The sequence below is a fragment of the Sycon ciliatum genome, chromosome 1 (assembly GCF_964019385.1).
Source record: "Sycon ciliatum chromosome 1, ocSycCili1.1, whole genome shotgun sequence".
NCBI classification, from domain to species: Eukaryota; Metazoa; Porifera; class Calcarea; order Leucosolenida; family Sycettidae; genus Sycon; species Sycon ciliatum.
The window spans coordinates 81,589,991-81,611,606 of record NC_088643.1 but is presented as its reverse complement, the minus strand read 5'-3'; the positions used below and the strand labels follow the sequence as shown (position 1 = coordinate 81,611,606).

The 21,616-nt window shown below is 47.2% G+C and overlaps 1 protein-coding gene across 2 annotated transcripts in view; it reads right to left on the bottom strand.

The window, feature by feature from the left end:
- Positions 1-1,625: 1,625 nt before the first annotated feature.
- LOC135805832 (E3 ubiquitin-protein ligase listerin-like) overlaps positions 1,626-21,616 on the bottom strand; it is a 33,981-nt gene continuing 13,990 nt past the window's right edge. For both annotated transcript variants that reach the window (XM_065319945.1, XM_065319946.1), the window contains 18 exons: positions 21,294-21,559; positions 16,321-16,468; positions 15,296-15,322; positions 14,933-15,027; positions 14,598-14,717; positions 13,866-14,032; positions 13,209-13,359; positions 12,550-12,694; positions 10,452-10,704; positions 9,864-10,185; positions 9,530-9,607; positions 8,729-8,924; positions 7,902-8,088; positions 5,977-6,100; positions 5,646-5,733; positions 5,159-5,353; positions 4,245-4,412; positions 1,626-2,616 (listed from right to left, as the gene is read on the bottom strand). In XM_065319945.1, coding sequence (XP_065176017.1) covers positions 2,557-2,616; positions 4,245-4,412; positions 5,159-5,353; positions 5,646-5,733; positions 5,977-6,100; positions 7,902-8,088; positions 8,729-8,924; positions 9,530-9,607; positions 9,864-10,185; positions 10,452-10,704; positions 12,550-12,694; positions 13,209-13,359; positions 13,866-14,032; positions 14,598-14,717; positions 14,933-15,027; positions 15,296-15,322; positions 16,321-16,468; positions 21,294-21,559 — 2,790 coding nt within the window. In that variant the 3' untranslated portion in view covers positions 1,626-2,556. The remainder of the gene's footprint in view (positions 2,617-4,244; positions 4,413-5,158; positions 5,354-5,645; positions 5,734-5,976; positions 6,101-7,901; positions 8,089-8,728; positions 8,925-9,529; positions 9,608-9,863; positions 10,186-10,451; positions 10,705-12,549; positions 12,695-13,208; positions 13,360-13,865; positions 14,033-14,597; positions 14,718-14,932; positions 15,028-15,295; positions 15,323-16,320; positions 16,469-21,293; positions 21,560-21,616) is intronic.

Here is a 21,616-nt window from a genome sequence, read left to right as displayed (position 1 = left end):
CTACTTGTTTTCTAACCAAGCATGTAGATCTACGACCTCCGCTGCCAACGAGCGAAAAGCAAGTCGGACGCGCGGATATGTACACCGCCAAAATTCAACACCCACAGGGCAGTGGCCATCACCAGATCACTGCACTGCATCAGTGGAAGCTTTGAGCCGAGGCCGCTTCGGAAGTGTTCGTTTGCTTGGAGTACGGAATTGCTATGTTTAGCTCCAGAGTTGAAATATGACACTTGTTGCGGGTGCTGTCGATAGGTTATCTCCAAATGTATGGAATGTGATACTCACTCACTACACCCACTGATTAGCCGATTATGCTGATACATGTTACAGAACTAACTAAAGTTCACCTCGGAGTGTCCATCATTCATCAACACAATACAGTACTCTACTAAAAAGGCACTGTTTATCAGGTTCATACTCATACTGCGGCTGAGTCATAGGAGTAGAGGGACCAGGATCGGGAGTGCACTGACATGACTGTACTGTACTTCTCTTGTACAGTCATGTAGTCCTATACCCACTTCCCTGCTGTAGCTACATCAGTAGCTGCTGGCCCCCAGTCTGAGTTTGCATCAGGGAGTCGTATAAAAATTAATAATTGTTTACTACTAGTTTGGACTCCCTGGCACATGGCCAGCAACTACTGGTTGCATGAAGAGACAAGAATGTACACTCTTGGTTACATACATGATTGTACAATCAAATGTAACATTCACTGTCAGATGTTTTAGGCGATTACATCAGCTATAATTATGTTGAGATGCTTTGCACAGCCGAATCGGCCTGTGTACGTGTGTGTGTGTACACTGTTTATAGAAACATACATGTACATGTACCGTGATCTCTTGCAGCTAAGGAACAGCCATGCTCGAGATTCTTTCATCATTCTACTAACGAGTTGAAGTTGAAGTGCCGATAATTTATGTTGTTATAGAGGGTACCAGTACCAGTACCCCCCCCCGAAGTACGAATCAGTGCTTCTTCAAGTTCTTGTACCTTCAGATAAGTCTCGTTGTAAGATAACTTTTTTGATACGACCTGTACCCATAATACAATGTACACTCTTACACTGCAATTCTCTAAAAGCTATTATTCGACTGTATTCCTACACCTAAAGAGTAATGGCATGAACGGCCTAGTAGAAACAATAATAGCTTCTGGGCTGGGTGTGTTGGTTTGTTTCCCTCCAATTTGTTTGCCCAGTTGGGGCTTCATTAGGGAGTACAGTGAAACGTTTTTAGAGGCGCGCAAATTTCGCGTTTTCAAGAATTGCGCTGGTTCACGATGAGAAACTTTCGCGATCTCATCTTCTACTATACTAGTATAGTCTAGTATTCAGTTGGATCTTGTACAGTCAAAAATCAATGTGCACAGCAGTTCGCGGTGATTTATATTCGCGAATTGGTGATGGTCGCGAAAATAGCGAAATTTAATCTCTAGCGAAAGTAAGTTTCTCACTTTACAGTATATGAAACAAGTCGATCAGGATGATCGTGACTACTTTGTAGTGGTGTGAACAACCCATACACCTTGTACATGACCGTAAGTCTACATTCCATGGACGGATCGCACTGAGCGGAATGATACAGCAATCATCTCGCGGCATACAGCAGACAGCACAGTAAGAGAGATAGAAATGCAGAGAATACATGAATGTACATAATGTACTGTCGTCGTGTACGCAAGAATCAAGCACAGACCGGCAGTGGCCAAGCAGCCTAGTCAGGATGGACACAAACACAGCAGGCCAAAAAGAAACCTAAGCTACGCATGCAGCATCAGGAAAATGGAAAATAAAGAGAAGAGCTACGGACTGCGGAAAGGTGAAAGGCACGTGGAAACAGTGGTCTCGTGCTAAGCAAGACAGACGACAGGATGGGATGAGACATGAAAGTAGTACTCCTTTACACAAGCCAGCCTATCTGAACACATACGCCTGGGACCAGAAATATCGTACGAGGGGAGACACGCACCAGGCATGAAAAAAATATGGGGATTAAAAAAGATCAGCCCAGACACTGGAATCATAAGTGAGCACTGAAGGAAACCAACCGAGCGAGGAACGTTACGCGGCTGTAGGCTACCGAACGCTGCTTAGACTTGAGCAATGCCCTAAGTATTATGTGTGTTGTGATCAGTGAGCAAAGTAGAAGAGTTGAGAGGTTGTGTGTTACGCAGATATGATGCACAGCACACAGCATTGTGAAATATCATGGAAGCTATGAGGGTCACCTAGTTATGGCTGGGAAAATATGGCCAGTGTGGTAAACTAGATCATCAAACTATAGAATAGCTAGATAGACAATGACTATTTACACATGCAAGTAGACGGTTTTATGAAGCTCCTAATGTAGCACAGTGGAGTCAGGGCATGAGCAGTCTCCATCACGATGTGTGCAAAACATTTATCAGTCAATGAATGAAACCTACACAACACTAGTCAGAGGCGCGCTGTTGCTACATGCATGCACAGCAGCCGATTCAAGGTCAAACGTTTTGGTGTGTGATGCGCACATACACACCGGTACATACGGCCAGTGTCGCCGTAGCAACTCAGAACAGATTTCTGCACAGTGGACATGACGACTTATTGCTTGTGTTGAACCACTTGTACTGAGCGCCACAAGAGAAGAAAAAACACAGGCATAGCGTACGGTCACCGGATGAGATCGGAATTTTTATTAGGAAACACATGCAAACGCACCGACCAGAACTAAAGCATTCCTAGTATATAATTTGATACGCATGACACAATAGACCATCTCCCACACCTAGGGGATGGACGGACCCGTTGCTTTTAAGAAAAGAGTGTAGTTGTACCGGCAGACGTTGAGAAGTTGTCAGTGTTTGCTGCAACCCAGCCCCAGGCAGTGCATACCGTCTTCACCAACGTCTTGCGCCACAAGTGGTCGTTTATCGCCCGCACCATGCCCGGTGCAGTAGAGGCATTGCAGCTCGTCGCGAAAGTCATGTCCAAGTTCTTCCTCCCCGCCCTGTTGGGACGCGCCTCTCCTGGGGCTTTGGAGAGAGAGAGAGAGAGAGGTCCTCGCTCTACCGTGCCACCATGGCAGACTGGGTTTGGTATCGCCAACGTCACTTTACAGCATTCCACACAAGCGACTGCTCTGCTCGAAAAGGGATCGTCCAGCTGGCTCACATGCCATCCGCTCAGACGGCATGGCCTGATGCTGCATACGCAGGCCTTTCGTGACGGTGTCTTGGTCCGCTATGGCTGGACACCGCCACATCTGCCTCAGCAGTGTGTCTGTGGCATGGCGTTCTGCCTGCTACACGCCCAATCCTGCCTGACCAGAGGCTATCCTGCAATGAGACCCAATGAACTGCGGAATGTCACTGCCAGTCTCCTGGATGAGGTGGCCTATCACGTTGTGGTGGAGCCTGGTCTGCAGCCGCTGTCTGGAGAACGGTTTGCAATCCGGGAGGACGGCACTCTCCTTGAAATTGTGGCCAGCGGAATGTGGGGTGGCCGGTTCGAGCAAACCTATTATCTTTTGATGTTCGGGTGTTCAACTCCTTCGCTAGCTCAAAGCAGGCTCACTCCCTTTGCGCTACATATACCAAGCATGAAGGGGAGAAGCGGCGGCACTATGAAGAGCGTGTGCGTGAAGTTGCACACGCTGTGTTTGTACCACTGGTGTTCAGCGCCACTGAAGGGCAAGGAAAGGCTCCTAGTGCTTTTTTTACAAGCGCCTTGCCGCTAAGATTTGCGAGGAGCAGAAGGAACCATATTCAATCATTATGACCTATGTCAGGTGTCGGCTTTGATTTGCACTGATTCGTTCGGCCATTGCGTGCCTCAGAGGCCACCGCGGGCGCTCTCACTCAGTAACGTCGACGGGCTCCGCATCGCTGGTGGTATCGGAGTGCTGCTTGCCTGGTTAGCAATTTCCTTGGACATGCTGTATGGCACTTTCATGATTGTAATAATCATATCAAGTTCTCCACATTCTTGACGTTTTCCTCAGTTGAGCACAACAAATAATAACTTCCTTCGTCACAAGAATTCATTGTGTTTATTTTGCCCGCAAAAGAGGCTGGGGTGTTTGTTTTTCAGTGAAAGTCGTCTTGTAAGAAAAGAGAAGTGTTTGGCATGCAGCAGTCACTACATGCACTGTGCCATGGACATGGAATGGTAGTGAAACATTATGCTGTGCACATCCACTCGACACGATTTATCACAGCTTAAAAATAACTGCAAGCGCTGTTACTCAGCTCCTTACCAAGCACTCGGAGTGAAACTTCTTCTTGCATGTCCGGCAGCTGAGCTTGGGCAGGGAGCAGTTTGAGCCATGTATCACACTGAAGCAAATCATGCAATCCTCAATGCCCTCGAATCGACGATCAAGACTCTTCTTCCAGAGTGCAAGGCCGTCCAGGATACTGCCATTCTGTAAAAAGCACAGCACATGATACATTGCACAGCACACGATACATTGCACAGCACATGATACACACATGATACATTGCACAGCACATGATACACACATGATACATTGCACAGCACATGATACATTGCACAGGTAAAGAGCAGAATACAAACAAAAGTTCACCGTGTACCCTATGCCATAAACCTCAACGAGTAATGACATTCAGCCCGACGGGAGGAAAATATCGATTTCGGGAAGTCGTCGTACAAGGTTGAAAGTACGCTGTCAAAGGAGTGATTGCTCTGGATACAGGGGTATTATTTGTGACACTAGTACACTAGTATACTGTTTCTTCTTCTTCTTCTTCTGAGGTTGATGACTTGACACTAACGTACAAAGGAAATGAGCAAATCAACCCTGCCGATCTGGCTACCTAGGTTTCAGAATGACCTGGATAGAAGCACGCAGGCAGGCCTACACTCAGCCCTACAGTGGCAACGATACATGACACCTGACAGTGCATTATACAATACAGCTTCATGTGCAGACGATGCATGGCACCTTAGTGCATTATACAATACAGCTTCATGTGCAGCCAACCAAGTCATTTAGAAAAGACCCATTCAGTTGCACCGCGTAGCCCACACACACACACGAGCGGTCACAGCCAACAGCAACATGAACAACACGAGTATCGACATCTACAGCATCGGCAATGAAGATCACGGTGACAGGGACAGCAGCAGCAGCGACACACTTAACCATACCTGGTTTGCCAGGAAGGTGGTCAGCTGGAGCAGCCAGCGTCGCCACTCTTCCGTCCTGACGCCGACTTTCTTGGTGCACTCCACCTTGGCGGGCCGCAGCGGATGGCACTGCGCCAGCTCAATGGTCAGCTCCACCACTATCTCCTCCATTGTATAGACGGCAAGCACTTCACGTGCACCTGGTCTAGGGCGGATCTGTGTACGCGAGTGTAAAATACGATGAAGCCAAAGAAAAAGATTATCAGTTCTCCGTTCACTGGTCATTGTGTGCATAAAGAACGTTAGAGACAGACAATATTCTCAGTCACATACTTGCATTCAAGTCAAATATGTGCCACACAAGGTAATATGGTCAGTTTTAGAATTGTAATATTCCCATGGAAATGAGAAGTTGTCTTTGCAAACAGCCCAAACGGTGGTTGTAGTTCCAATTTCCAAGGTTCCCCTGTATGAGCAAGAACATCTACCGGTAACCCAAAGCACATACCTCCATGTTCTCCAATGGCTGAACATTCAACTGCAAAGCTTTCATCTCCTGTTCCAGAATGATGGGACTGATGTGCTGGGTGGAGAATCTATATACCAGGCACGAGAGCAGAAAGAACATGACAATACATGTACGGCCCCACCTACTATTCAAGCAGTTGTGAACAACCATACATATGTAAAGAAGAGGTTATGATGACATCATGATGGCAATGGGTGACACCATAAATTCATAATGGTGATGAATGACACCAGGATGAGGACATGATGGTCAGAGATGAGAACTCATTATGATGTGAATATGCTGAAGCAATAACAGAAGGTTCACTCACTTTTCCACCATCTGATAGAAGCCACGATCGACAGTGTTCCACCATTGGCGAACCAGCACAGGTACTTGCTGCATGGCTGACAAATAGAGACTGCAAGCCATCTCTGGGATGTTCCACCACAGAGCTAGCGTAGTAGCAGATGCCACATACACACACAGGCACACACACAAAGAGAGAGAGAGAGAGAGAGAGAGAGAGAGAGAGAGAGAGAGAGAGAGAGAGAGAGAGAGAGAGAGACACACACACACACACACACACACACACACACACACACACACATACACACACACACACACACACACAGACGTGCACATGCATGCGCAGAGGTGTACATCAACCATTAGGGTAGGAGGACGATTATAGCAGGTCATGAATACTTTTTTAAACACATACATTATGCAGTGATTGTTGAAGCATACGTCAAGCTCAGCTAATGCAAATCTACAGTTGCGCTAGGGGAAATCCCACCAAAATGAGTACCAGTGCACACCGGGCTTGTACGGCTCCTGACACCCTGGTACTTGTATGAGTGCTGCTTGGTGTATAGCTTGTTTGGTGCGTAGCACTCTTTCTGTGCACACAGGCTACTGTGTGTGTGTATTCGGCCGGGTAAGTAGACTATGTACGTATGTACATGTATAAAACATGTATAAATGCACAGTGATGTGATGTGAACTGGTTCAGGGTGCCAGCTTTGCACTCTGGGTCAGATTTCCCCTAGCACGGCGCACAGTAGTGTATAGGTGGTACCATGGTTGTTGTAAGACCAGGCCATATCATACTCTGAATGTGTTTTGTGTAACTGCACGCAGACATGGCAGAATTTGAAACGGCTATCTATGCTTCTCTCATCCTTCACTGATAGCCTTTTGCTGCAGCATAACTAAACAAATTTACAATGGCCTTTTGAAGTTACATTGTGTGATCGGTTTCCAAGCAAAGTCCATTCTTGACCAAGATCGATAAAGAATGAATCGAGGATTTCTTATGAGTTAACAATCGTCTTGAACAGCCAGGTACCCTTCAATGGGAGGTATGTATCAAAGATGGCCGTTGCCTTTTTCACGTTTTCGGGGGGGGGGGGGAGGCAACATGCCTCATATCTGTTAGGCACCAGCAGGTCATGACGTTCACACGGGTCTAGACCTTTATCACAGTGTGCACAATTCAATAGGATGTGTCAAGCAAAACCAAACGGCGGCAAAACAATGCATGCGTCCCATTGATTGTTTAGTTTTAACCCTTTAAGAGCCACAGGAAATTTTCAAAATTCTGCATTTTTTTCGTGTTCCTTGGATCATAGCTTCAGTTCTACTCACTCAATCCTCACAATCTAGGGCTTCCTGGAAAGGTCTCCGCGAGAGAAAGAGAATGAGGTCGATCATGATCACCAGCACACCGTCTATCCAGCGCTAGATCGCAGCGACAGTACGAAAAATGCCCCAAATGCGTCCAATTGCGTCCCGCTCCAGATATTTCATTTTGCTCGATCGTGGAGTTCCAATTTTTTCGCTGTGTACTCTTGACAATATCAACAGTGAAACCCGTGCAAATTCGAGTAAACCAGCGTGACGAAAAGTCTCAAAATTCTCAATACTAAAGTCGCACTGCACGCTTTTGAAATTGCCGCGATCGCGGCTCAACTTACGAGTGATTGATCTCAGGAACCGTTCCTCGCAGCGTTTCGCGGATTGCTTCTCCCGACAGGTGAGAGTGTTCTCTTCGCCCTGGATATTTCGGTCACTGGATTTGAGCGAGATTGGACTGAGTTACGATCTTTTGAAGTTTTGCATTTGAATGCGTCGTTTACGACGCATTCAAGTATGGGGCGGCTCTTAAAGGGTTAATAGGAAATGAATAAAATTAATGAACAAATGAATCGTTGGCTCACTACTCGAGTTCAAAGAAAGCGTTTATGTACTCACTGGCTCTGTGGTCCATCCTGCCATACTTCATAGATGGTACAGGTAAACTGCGAGATGGCTGACCGACTTCGAGCGGTGGCTTTAGCATGGACTGTGGAGGTTGCGTGGGCATGAGCGCAAACAGCACCTTCATGAGTGATGATAGCTCTGTACCATCACGCAGACCACTCGCGTACTGAGCCCGAAGCTGCACACCGGCACGAAGATGAGGAAAAACACACAGATATCATACCCCGTGCACGATATCAAACCCGTCAGCATATACCATATTTTCCGGGGCGTTCACCGCACCGGGGTCTAAGCCGCACGCCCCCCCCCCCCCCTCCCTTGGGCCCAAGATTCGTTGATATTCGACGTATAAGCCGCACGTCAGACTTTGACTCTATTGGCAACAGATCTTAGAGGCTATCGGCACATACAAGACGTTACCAATGGTTAAAAAGCGGAGAAGCACGAGTGAAATTCTACAAAAGTTGCCTAGTTTGTCCACACAGAACTGACAACTTGTAGAAACTTTGTGCTAGTGCAATGATGGATTGCAGTACATACTTAGTAACCAGTAGTTGAATGACACCATACATGTATTGTTTATATGCATGGAGTACTGTAGTACAGTAGTACTGTAGAGCTGGTCGATTCACATCCAGCATTCGGAGTCTAAGCCGCAGGGGCGATATTGGAGTTTTTCATGCATTTTAGAAAGAAGATCATACCAACTCCAGTGGTCAGGCACCTGTACATACTAGCACCATACAATCCCTCACAACAGCACCCACACACACACACGCACACATGCACACTTATATTCAGTTGCATTCCATCCTCACCTCCGGTCCAGCTCTGTTGAGAATGAGCAGGAGAAGATGCCACGCAAGCAGGTAGCCACTTGTCGTGCGATAAACAACATTAGCACGCGGTATGTTCACCTGCTTGCCCTGCTTCTGCTCTGGCTGGGATGTGATCCAGGACTCGAGTTCTTCACACCGATCATCGATAAGCACCGTCAAGTCAGCCGGAAGAGTTCTAATACACAGCCAGAAACATTCACACCGGGTAGAGTAAGTGATACGAGAAAGGAAACGTTGCGGAGAGCCTCAAAACTAAGAAGCCAAAATGACAAGCAAAGCCTTTCCGCCAAAAGAAAGCACGCAACTCTACAGGTGGGTAATGGCAAATTAAGTGGTCGGTAAATGGGCGAATAATGTGACTAACCAGTGGGACAACGCACATGATCCATGAGAGAGAGGGGGGGGGGAGAGAGAGAGAGAGAGAGAGAGAGAGAGAGAGAGAGAGAGAGAGAGAGAGAGAGAGAGAGAGAGAGAGAGAGAGAGAGAGAGAGAGACAGAGACAGAGAGAGAGAGACAGAGAGAGAGAGAGAGAGAGAGAGAGAGAGAGAGAGAGAGAGAGAGAGAGACAGAGGGAGAGAGAGCAATCAGCAATGGTTACACCCACACACAATGGAATGGGACTAGGTGTACATGTATGGGCAAGACTAGCAACCAGACAGACAGGAATGGCGATAAAAGAATTTTTCACCAACTACTGTAGTACATGAACACTTTGCGACCGGCAATACTTGAGTAGAACAGCAAACAAGACAAGATTGGCTGGTTAGAGCATGAACTTACACAAGACTGCCTTCATTACCCTCGGCTCTGGCCGACTGTAACCGGTCACTTGCTTTCTTTACCACAGCAGGCACCATCCTGTTAGAATGAGCATAACCGGGGGAAGTTATCACTGTTAGAACGAGTATAACCAGGGGAATATTTCTGTTAGTAACGTTATTTAGCTGCACCGCCTGACACGCACACAGAAACGCAGCAGCACAGCTACAAATGCCCAATGCCTAAACACAGTACACAGTGAGTACAGGCCTCTAGTGATTCAACAACTTGTAGCAACAGCAGCCACAGCCTGGAGCACACAGCCACAGCCCCAGGCGACAAGAGAATGGCTTACTTGCAGATCGTGAAGAACGCCGCAGCCTGAACAGAGCAGCTCGGTGATAGGAGCAGCGACGGTAAGGAGCCACCCAGAACGGGAACAACTGGGTTGATCATGCTCATGCGCCGCGCCATCTCCTTGACCATGTCCTGACCTTGGCAAGCATCTTCATCAAGCTGACCCTGCAGCATGGCCAAGAGCTGCGTCGACTCGGGACTCTCGCCCTCAAGTAAACACGACGGCATCAGGTAGATGGACAGAGAAAGATGCTCCAGCAGCTGATGCAGACACGTGATCACGGGATCTCTGCCGAGAGTCAGTGTGACGGAAGCAGTGTCTGTAGGACGGCACAATCGTAATCAGGAGTATTTAGAATGCAACAGTAAGCAGGAATACAGCCTTCACAAAGTGTGCCCAAGAGGGGAGAATGCAATCAACTTACTTGAAGAAGACTCCACACCCTAGCTCCTATACAGCGACAAAGGGATGAGAATACAATGTAATCTGCATGGATATATGAAAATAGTACACGTTCAAAGACATCCCATAACGCTTGTACACTATAAATTGCTGTACACTCAATACAACTCATACACCACTCACCAGCACATGCCATGAATAGTGGCACAAACTCCGCATAGACAGCATGGCCGCACCAAGAGTCCCACGAGCTCTTCAGCGCAGCCGGTACATTCTCCTCTGGGCCGGACAGCAGCCGCACAACAGCACAGAGCAGCTTGTTGCTGTGGCAGCAGAAGGCGGTGAAGTGCAGACATCGCAGCAAGCCCTCATTCCTGGCAGCAGCGGAGAGCAGGCCGCTGTAGCTGATGGTATGAGGCTGCGTCTGACGGCACGTCTGCAGCATGGCCGTAGAAATAGCAGTGCAGATCAAGAAAATATTACCCTTCACTGTGTTGGCCATTTCACCTCCACTTGCGCTGTGCTAATACGCATAATCAATACCCTTACAAGTGTATTTCCAGAGAGTATTACACCCACACTAGGAAGAGTACATACCCCCCCCCCCCCCACACACACAGTGTGTGCAACTCCAGTGTCAGCTCTGTTCCGACCAGTGGTACCAAGAGTAAATAAGCTCCGAAGAGTGTGAACCCCTGGATACCCTTTCTACAGGGTCCGCAGACAGCAAAAACTCACACAGCGTGGTGTAGTGTTCCCGTTGCACGTTTCCCAGCCAGAAGTAGACTAGTCAATTTAGCACTCCCGACAGAAACCCACCCGGCTTATCCCAGTCATTAGCCAGTTCATGGCAGACAGTCGGACTGCGCACACGCTGGCCTTGGTTGCATGTAGAACAAAACCTATTGGGAACACGTGATGTGAGTTTTCGCAGTCGCAGATCCCATGTGCTGCATACTCTTGGGAGCTCATTTACTCTTGGTGGTACGCGAGGGACACATCGCCAATAGTTACTGTAAATTCCGTGCAAGCAAACACGAGTGATGCGTTGGCATCTTTGCACAAACGTCGGAAATCACGCATACCAGGAGCATCGCATCATAAAAGTAGGTCAACTTTAATTTCTGTCGGAGCAGCAATGCATGCAGGATGTGCACGCTCTGGGAGTGTGTACTCTTGGTACTAGAAACAACAACGACAATGATTACACTGCAGCAACGGCAGTCACAATAGTCCTTATGCAGGTTGCAGACATTACCCCATGTTGTCAAGTGCAACATTTTCGGCGATAATTTGATTCTAAATTCTCTTTGCTTCCGTGCAGGTCGATATGCCGCAACATTGCTGTGTTCTGCGGTGCACACGTAACAGCGAAACACTAGAAGATAATTCTTTCCAATCGCTTCCTTCCGATCAGGAGCTGCATCAGGCGTGGATCATAAAAATTGCCGAGACATGAGCAAAGATTTCATAATCAATAAGTCTTCCAAAGTTTGCGCACTCCATCCCACCGAGGACGATTACTCTGCAGCGAAAAGAAAATGCTAGAAGGAGCAGAAGTTGACGTCGCTGTTGAGGAAAGTCCTAAAGAAATGAGCTGGTCTGCATATGTTTTTGCAGGGTGTGTCCACGAACAAGCGCAAGCGTGCACATGCGCGTGTCAAATGATAGCGTTAAATTTTCGTTTCTTTGGGGATTTGCTTATTCTGGACTTTGCTGCTTTACACAGTGCTGAGCCATCATCACTGTGATGCCAAGTCCCCCATCAGTCCTCCCAGTCCCTCTATAGCTTCCCTGTCCAGAACAATGATTTACGCAGCACATATTAGAAGCACAGGTACCTGTGTGATCACGAGTGATGCATGGAACTAGTGACAACCCCTACTGTTGGGTCTCTATAGGCATGCATGACGTCGTGTCTTGGTATGCAGCTGAGTGTTGTTTACACTGGGATCACGTCCATGGAGAGAAGCTCCAGGAATACATGTATCGCTTTCCCTGAGAACTCAACAAATGACAACAGAGGAAGCCAACCATGACTGAAGTTTGTGCTGAAAGCGAAGTGGAAGAAGCGCAAGGACTTGGCAAGGACGCCCAAACGGGTAAAAGCACATGTCGGTAGACTCGTACCCATGGTGTACGCGACTATTTTGTCGCTCAGTGGGGGGGGGGGGGGGGGGGGGGTAACGTGCATAAGGACTAACAGAAACACCTGCAGCATTGGCAGCAGTACCAGCAGCAGCAGCAGCAGATGCTGGGTCAGCAAACTTTCAACCCTCACCTGGAACCAAGCCAGCAAAGAGCAGAGGACAAAGTCCCACTGGTCATCGCTCAAGACTTCAGGACAATAGCCCACCGCCACCTGCACTAGCCGCATTATCTCCATGGTAGCTGCAATGTGATTGGTTGGAGTAGCTGACAGGTCACTGAACGGGAGAAGGCACACATATAATAAAAGAAGACAAATGGAATAACCGACTGTGTACACCGTAGAGAATGTGTAGAATCAAGAGTGAAAAAAGCTACCAAGAGTGACAGAAAGCCTGTGAAACCCACTCAGCTTATGTGAGTCATCAGCTAGATCGTGGTAGATATTTGGACTGCGTGCACGCTGACCTCTCACTTCGTTGTACGTGGTACTCGGAACGCACGACGTTAGTTTCGCCGTCGGCGATCCCATATGCAGAGTTGCACACTCTTGGGAGCTTATTAATTTTACTCTTGGTACAAGTAGAATCATAAAGTATGTACAGCACGGTGGGGAATGTGTATGCCCCCGGCCCTACAGCATGCACACACGCACATACACACACACGCGCACGCACGCGCGCACATGCACACACACACACATACGCACACGTGCACACAAACGCACGGGTACACACAAACCAAGAAAACTGGCACAGTGAAGAAGAAATACAGCCTCTTGGTTAGACTTACCAGTCGAAGAAGAATAGGTCCGGTTTCTGATCTCTCCACTTCATGACCTGACTCATCAAGCGAGACACTATTTGTGGGTCCGCCGTGTTGTTTCCATTGGATGACATAGACTCCAGAGCAGACACACATGCACACAAGGGACTCATAGCTCCTATAGGGGACACAGACCGACAGCAGACCAACAGACCAACAGCAATGACATCCAGACAGCCAGCAAGCCAACTATGGGTCATGTGGGGCAGTAAGTGGTATTAGAGACCTCATGTTGCAAAGAGCTGGGCCTAGTGAGGATGATGCTCAGGTCCTCTCCCTTGTCATCTTTGCCTCACCAACCCAAGTCAGGCACCCATTCCCAATAAGTCTGTCTCTCCTATCTTTGCACATACTGGGAGTCGAACACACAACATGACGTTCGTAAGGCCAATGGTCCAAGCACAGTGCCAATCACACACCCGTTTCCCCATGCACAGCACAAAACAGTTCAACAAAAGTGCTTTGTTGGCTTCATGTTATGCAGATTCTATACCTGTCCCCCCCCCCCCCCCTCCCAACTATATATGAAGAGAGAATAGTTTCCCATGGAAATCTAACAGAACCACGTGCACACACATCCACTGTGAGCATCATAGACTAAGAGTACAATACGTAGGCACTAACCTGACTTGGTGTTGCACAGATCATCAGCCTTGATGCCCGAGATGGTCTGTTCCAGCTGAGCAGCAATGGACTTGATGTGATCGAGGTCCACCGGTGACCCAGGCTGTCCCATCACTGACAGCAGCGCCTGCAGAGTACGCAGCTCATTACCGGTGACTGTGGCCTTCCTGCAACACACCACGCCGACACACCACACCCACCGAGAGCCCAACGAGAGCACACCAAGCACAGTGAGTACGCGTTCGATTTTGCCCACGAATAGATTTTTGAATTCATTCACGAATTACCCCTGGCTATCCTCATCACCCCATGTGAATAGGATGAATCGATTACGAACCGATGCCCGGGCTCATGACATGAAAATCGAACGACTTGAATGCACGAGATTCCATTCATGAATCGATTCATGGCCGTAATCGAACGCACCCAGTGATGCATACCTCTAACCTGATCTGTTCAAGCCCAGCATGCACTTGGCACTCGGGGGCTGTACATGCAGCTGAGTACTGGAAGGTCCTTACACAGAGCCATGCACCATGATCTGAGCAATGCAACTACTGAGAAAATTATAATGGACTTGGGAGTACATATTGAATACAGAGGCAGAACAGGGTGCACAAGAAGCTGAACACATTCACACTTCGTGGAAAAATTGCACACAGCTAACACACCAACGATCTGCTTGTGTGCAAGCAGTGTTACAAGTTAAGATCAAGCATCTCTGTTCCTTACTTCATGTACTGCTCAGGAAGCTCTCCAAGCTCACACGACGCAACACTGAAGCCCAGCATAGCTGCCTCCTCCAAGATGCGCTGAAACACTGCAGCCCAGATCAACTTGCTCTGCTCAGAACTGAAGAAAAACAAAGCACAACAAGAGTTGGTTAAATGAACTGTCACTAAGCTATAAGCTACACACACACAAAGATGAGGTGCAACACGATACCCGTACGTGAAAATGGAAGACTCGGAGTCGTGACCCATGCAAGATAGGCCTGCATGGAAAAGGACGGGCACTGCTTACTGTGTCTTGGCAGTGTCAAACACAACAGGACGGGCACTGCTTACTGTGTCTTGGCAGTGTCAAACACCTGCGATAGCGCTTGCCGGTGCCTCAGCTCACGCAGGAGCTGGGGAACAACTGGCTCCAGGATTGGCAAGGCCTGTAGTGCCAATGACAAAAGTCATAGCCACAGTAGAGAAACAAAACAAGCATACAAAACTGCTTATGCCAACACCAGAATATTGCTCAATGAAAATTCTTCTAGACTACAGCAAAATAATCAATACAGGTGATGGTAAGGTGATAGAAATTCACCATAACTGCAGGAGTAATACATTCAAAATTTCACAACCGTAATGCAAAACAGTGTAAGGAAGTCAAGGCAAACCGATTCCTGCCTAGCCTATCATATGCCTGGTAAGACTCACCGCCCAAGTGATGGCATCAGGGTCATCCTGCACGTTATCGACAAACATGCAAACATGCAAACATCAACATACAGATCAATGACTGATAGCAAGAGTGCATAAACAAGAGTATGCAACTGTGGTTATGGGTCAGTGCGCGGCGCGTTGCCTTCATTACGTAACTTGCCTCCATCACGCTCTGAAAGCATGCATTCAAACTCACAATTTCTCGTTCGAGCCCATCTGTTTTTGCTCGATTCGTTCCAGTACCAACGCAATCTCTAAATTCTGGCGCTTGAACTCCAGTTCCGTACGAAAGTTCATTTCAAACCAGAGGAAAAGTGCGGTGTTTGATTTTCCGCAGTGCGCGGACTGCAGCTGAATGATGTAATGAAGGCAGCGCGCCGCGCATCTGGCCCATAGAAAAGAGATCACAGTTGCATACTCTTGTTTATGGACTCTTGCTGATAGACAAGTGGCCATCTGCACCAAAGGCACACAACTTGGAAATAGACAGAAAACTCTGCGCTTGACAGCACAAGCGAACGCAATATCAGACAAAGCAATGAATAGAATGTTAGAATTATCCGGGCAGTCACAATTTCGATACACGCAATATTATTACAAAGAGAACGTGCAACGTTTAGATAGAAAAACTGATGTCAAACATTTTGTGGACATGCCTTGGCTTGTGGTGTGTTCGTAATAAAGACTGCGTCGTTCAATCAATTTTTTTACCTCATCAAAGTTATCGTCTTCAAGTAAATTATTCCATGTCAGATAATCATATTAAAGCAGCAGTACACCTTAGCATGTGCCAAAGGGAACCATGACAACGCTATTTTACACACGGTGGGTTAGACAGCAAGGGCAATTGACAATGCCTATACCTATTAGCGATGCCTGTATCTACTGATCATGCCTGTATCTACTTGAATACCTGAATGTGAGGAGCTCAATAGCCTAACAGAAATAGAGAATGATGATGAAAACTGAAGCTTAAATCCCCAAGTCAAGACGGCAGTCAAATGAACAAAATCATTTACCAGATTGTAGAGTTCGCGACACATGCGCGGTACACCATACAGCCATTGAATGTCCCAGGTCAGCTCTGTACACAGCCCAACTAGCTGTTCCTTGTAGAAACCAGACAACACTTCTCTCTCAAGCATTTCCACTGCTAATGGCTCAGTGCTGCAACAACGACGACAAAGGAGCATCAAAGACAGTGACAATAGTCGCAGTGACAGCAAAGGCAATGCAAAGCACCAAGTGAAATTATACATGGCTGGTGTTTAGCCCTTCGGGCCTCCACTGAAATGACAACAAGAAGACGATTCCTGCGTTTCAGTACACATCGTTCGATTTTCCATCAACATTAGTTCTACTTTACCCTTTTGACAAATCTTTTGCTCGTTGGAAACCTAATGGAGAGAGGGTTACAACGAGCCCAAACTCGTCATGGATATCTATAGTTGTCCGCCACAGTACACCAGGAAAGCAGCCACAACACGATCTTGACAAGGAAGATATCGATCCCACCACCATTTCATTGTCCTTCGCTCAAAGTCAATCAATTTTTTCAGCTAAGATACAGTAAGTCATGCTACACAGTCCTGTATGTGATGTCACACATTTACGTGGGCCTGAAGCCGGCGCAGGGAAAAACCCCTTTCGGGCAAAAAAGAAAAGGAAATCATCCAGCGCAAGAAAAAGTGAATTTTTCAATCTCTTGCCGCTTCGTCAAACTTCATCCTAGGGAGTTGGGAGTGGTTCGAGCTGACTCCTGGTCATCTCTGCTACCATCTAGGGCTTTCGCTTGCTGAATTTGGTTGAGAATTGACCGAGCTACGATCCGTTGAACACACACTCGATGACAGTATATGAAACGATCGATTTCGATCGCAACAGGTCTAAAGGGTTAACAAAATGCAATACAGTACTACGAGATCGTGGTAGCGACTTTGGCAAAGGTTACATAGGACATGGGTTTGCTCCCCACGGAAAAGCGCAAGCTCCGGTGTGGGGAGCAAACTAGGCCTAGAGCAAACACCTTTCCTAAAATGCAATAGTACTCACAGATGGCAACAAAGAATTATTACTACTCACAGAATTGACAATATGGTTAACTATGTGTGTAGGGTGCGGATGCAACTTTCACAGTCCGAGACTCTTGGGATTGGCAGGTACGCTGGTGTCCCGTTTGATATGCATAATAAGTCATCTTTTAATAATATTTTGATTTGTATGATAAGTAAGTGGGTTTTTTGTTTGTTTGTTTATTTAGAGTCGAAGAACAAACAGGCAGGTTGGCTTCCATATCTCAATCTCCCACTCTCCTATAACTTCAATCCCTCTCACTCATGATGCAATTGTTCACAAAATTTCAGACTACCGTATTCATTGGTGTGAGGGAAGGATGGAAATTTTAGACTGACAATATTTAAATCCTACATTTGCTTTCATGCATTAAATACCTGGATTCGATGTATCAATCCTCATCTGTTATACCTACTTGCCATCATAAATGTAACATTCTCTCTGTCTGTCTGGTTCTGTCTCTCTCTCTCTATCTCCCTTATCTCTCTCTCTCTCTCTCTCTCTCTCTTTCTCTCTCTCTCTCGCTTTCAGGCGTAAAAACCCTGTTGTACAGGTCTCAGTCCTCATTTGTTAGACTTACCTGTCTTTATAAATGTAACTTTCTCTCTCTCTCTCTCTCTCTCTCTCTCTCTCTCTCTCTCTCTCTCTCTCTCTCTCTCTCTCTCTCTCTCTCTCTCTCTCTCTCTCTCTCTCTCTCTCTCTCTCTCTCTCTCTCTCTCTCTCTCTCTCTCTCTCTTGATGCGGATCATGCAGGTACTCTGTCATGGAATTTAACACTCGTAAATGAGGAAAGGACGGAAATGACGGGAGACGAAGCATGGTGCAAGTCTGTCGTCGATACCTCGCCAGACATGCGCCCCGGAAACAAGCCGAGGCCAAGGCAAAAATTCACAGGTCCTGTTGGATATTGAATTCAACGAGTAGTCACAGGATTGTCTTCCTTGTCTCTTCATTTCTTGGTTTCTTACTTCACTTTTGTTTACGACTTTTATGATTTAGGTGTAATTTACGAGGAAAGGACGGAAATGCCGGGAGACGAAGCATGGTGCAAGTCTGTCGTCGATACCTCGCCAGACATGCGCCCCGGAAACGAGCTGAGGCCAAGGTCAAAATCCAACAGGTCCTGTTGGATATTGAATTCGACGAGTAGTCATAGGATTGTCTTCCTTGTCTCTTCATTTCTTGGTTTCTTACTTCACTTTTGTTTACGACATGATATAGGTGGAATTTATGAGGAAAGGACGGAAATGACGGGAGACGAAGCATGGTGCAAGTCTGTTGTCGATACCTCGAGGTGGCCGCGTGTCGCCACCTCGACTTTGCGCCACGGCCTCCCTCGGCGGAGGAACTCATTACGGCAATCCGCCGGCGCTTAACTCTACGAGGCGTTGAGCCACCGCGGCGACACATACAGCACAACCACCGAAAACAACAACGACCATGCCCGCAACCACGACCGGTACGCCCTACTCGACACCGCTACTTCGATGCCGACGTTCTGCCACTCCACCGCCTTTCATTACCTACAATGCCACGCCACGCGCCTTATCGCAACTGGACTGGCCAGCCACCCAATCGTCGTCCTCGTCATGTGTTCCCTCGTCGTGGTCCTGTCTGTCCACACCGCCCATTGGTTTGTCTTGTGAGGTCCTTGTCCTAATTGTCTGTCTAATGTTGTCCTAATCGTTTTTCGTGCCGAATTGTAGCCATTGTGTTGTCACCCAGCATGGTGCAAGTCTGTTGTCGATACCTCGTCAGACCTGCAACACGGAAACGAGCCGAGGCCAAGGCAAAAATTCACAGGTCCTGTTGGATATTGAATTCGACGAGTAGTCACAGGATTGTCTTCCTTGTCTCTTCATTTCTTGGTTTCTTACTTCACTTTTGTTGGAATCTCAACAACGCCCTGAACAAACTCAGAATGGCAAACTGTCAACTACCGAGAGAGCAAGCCCTCTGCACAAAGTAGTACCAGGCAGTCAAGCACAGTGTATGGTACACGCACTGATACCCGTTTGGCGGAAGGTAACGACCCAATCGCCAGATCTGTAACATCTGGATACATCAAGCCAACACCAGTGAACGAATCACCAAACGTGCTCGCCGGTACCATTCGCGTGCGGCGCAACACATACGCTCCACAGCTAAACCTCCCATTGTGTGCATAACGTAAATAAGGCTCTCTCCACCGTCGTCTTTCACAATCCCTGGCTATGACTGTTTTCGCCGAGATCGTCCACCAAATGAGAACAAGCCAGCTACAGGTGCCATCCATGCATACAGCAGCATCTGTATCTTGGTAAGATCTGGGATGCTTCCAAACAACACTCATCGATCTGATCTCAATATCCCTCACTTCCCACAGACCTCTCACATGAAGAAGTTGGTTATTGGTGCAGTATATCGACCCCCTGCCCTCACTCCATGAAGTAGCAGCACCTTCTGCAATTCTCTTCAGCATTGTCTTCGGTAAAGAAGGTCCCTGGTTCGAGTCCTGGTGGTGAGAGTCAATTTTTTCTTCTTCAAACTTTTCCCGTTTGCATCTTTCCCTCAAACCAATGAATACCGTAAGCAGCCTAATGTTTGCGACGTGTTTGCTAATGTTGCGAGAAGAGCATAACGCAAATATTACCCATCATGAAATCAAACTTCAACAGTGGGTGTATAAGTGTGGCCACGGTGATCTGCGACCATTTGCCATCGCAAACTCACTGGTTCTGAGAGATCGCAAAAACATTAGCGACGCAAACATTGGGCGGTTTACAGTACATTGTCTCTTATATTCTGCCTATTTTTCTGCCTATTTTTGATTATTGCCTATTTTTGATTATTGCCTATTTTTCATTATTGCCTATTTTTCATTATTGCTGCATAATTTGGGCTGGCATTTCTAAAACACTGATCACTCGACTAGAATAGGGCTTGAAAGTGATGACGTCAAAAATGGCCAGGGAGTAGTAAGTTGACACCAGATTTCTATTTTGGATCCACTAAGGTGTGACTTTGCTATTGCCTCAGTGTGTGGGTGCATAGCAACCCACGCATGTTGTATGCAGGTATGACTTTTTCTTCGCCACCAATTGTCACCCCACCCCCCAATAGGCAACCCAGTCAATTTCACCGGTAACATTACCTTGCTGTTAGTAAGACCGCTTGAAATGTGCTTGGATCCATACAAAAACTGGATACAAGTGGATCCAGTTTTTTGAATTTTTGAAATTGTTGCTATGCTGTGACGTAGCACTTTCAAGCCCTATTTATGCATAGGCGTCTTCTGAAAAAATTATTTCGGCTTCCCCGCCTGACTCCAAGCACAGATTTATACCGCCTTGCTTACGCTGTGCAGCTATCTGTTCGCCTACGATTTTTGTCTTGTCAGGCAATTCATAAAAATAAGCTGGGCATTGCTCCTCCTCATGCTCTTTCCTGCCTAAGCTGGTTTGTTAAATCTCAAGACATACACACCAGAAACTCTCTCCGCTTCCCTATTGCGCGGTCTGCCTCTATGCAAACATCACCCCTTTTCCTTGCTAACCACCTCTGGTTTCTCCTCCCACAAGATCTAAAATCCAGCCAATGTTACAAGACATTCATATAGCTACTGCAGAATGCAAGGTACTAATTGATATCCAGCCCTGCCCTTGCTCACCTAGCTTCTCGTACATTTCAGTTCCCCTTTCATTTTTTTCTTTCTCTCCTCTACCACTCACATCACCTTTTTATTGGCTAGTGCCAAGTGACTAAATAAAATAAAATAAATAAATGGAGAGACTTCCTTGCATTCTCAGCCCCCATGACTTTTTCTTATCTGATTCCATTTTAGTAAGAACCCGGCAGGCCGAAATCGGTATGCACCACAGCTGCTGCTATTGTCCGCAAAGCAGTGCAAGAAAGCCGAGAACACGCAGAGCAAACATACCTGCTGACACCCTGCATTTGGTGTTCACGCATCAGCAGCTGCTTATACTGACTAATCAGCTGGCAGGTGAACACAGAACACTGGGTGTGAACTGATGGAGCTGGATGGCTGGCACGGCGCACAGCAGCATCGCTTGATCGCCGCCTGAACAGTTTATTGGCCGACATGCGGCGCATCGTGCTCAGCTCGGACGCCGACGGGAAGCTGTCCGGGATGAGCTCAAACAGAGACAGAGAGCCGTCCACCAAACTACCAGTGCACGTACCCTGTGAAACAACAACACAGCACAATCACTCAGGTCCCCTGTGAAACAACATGAGCAG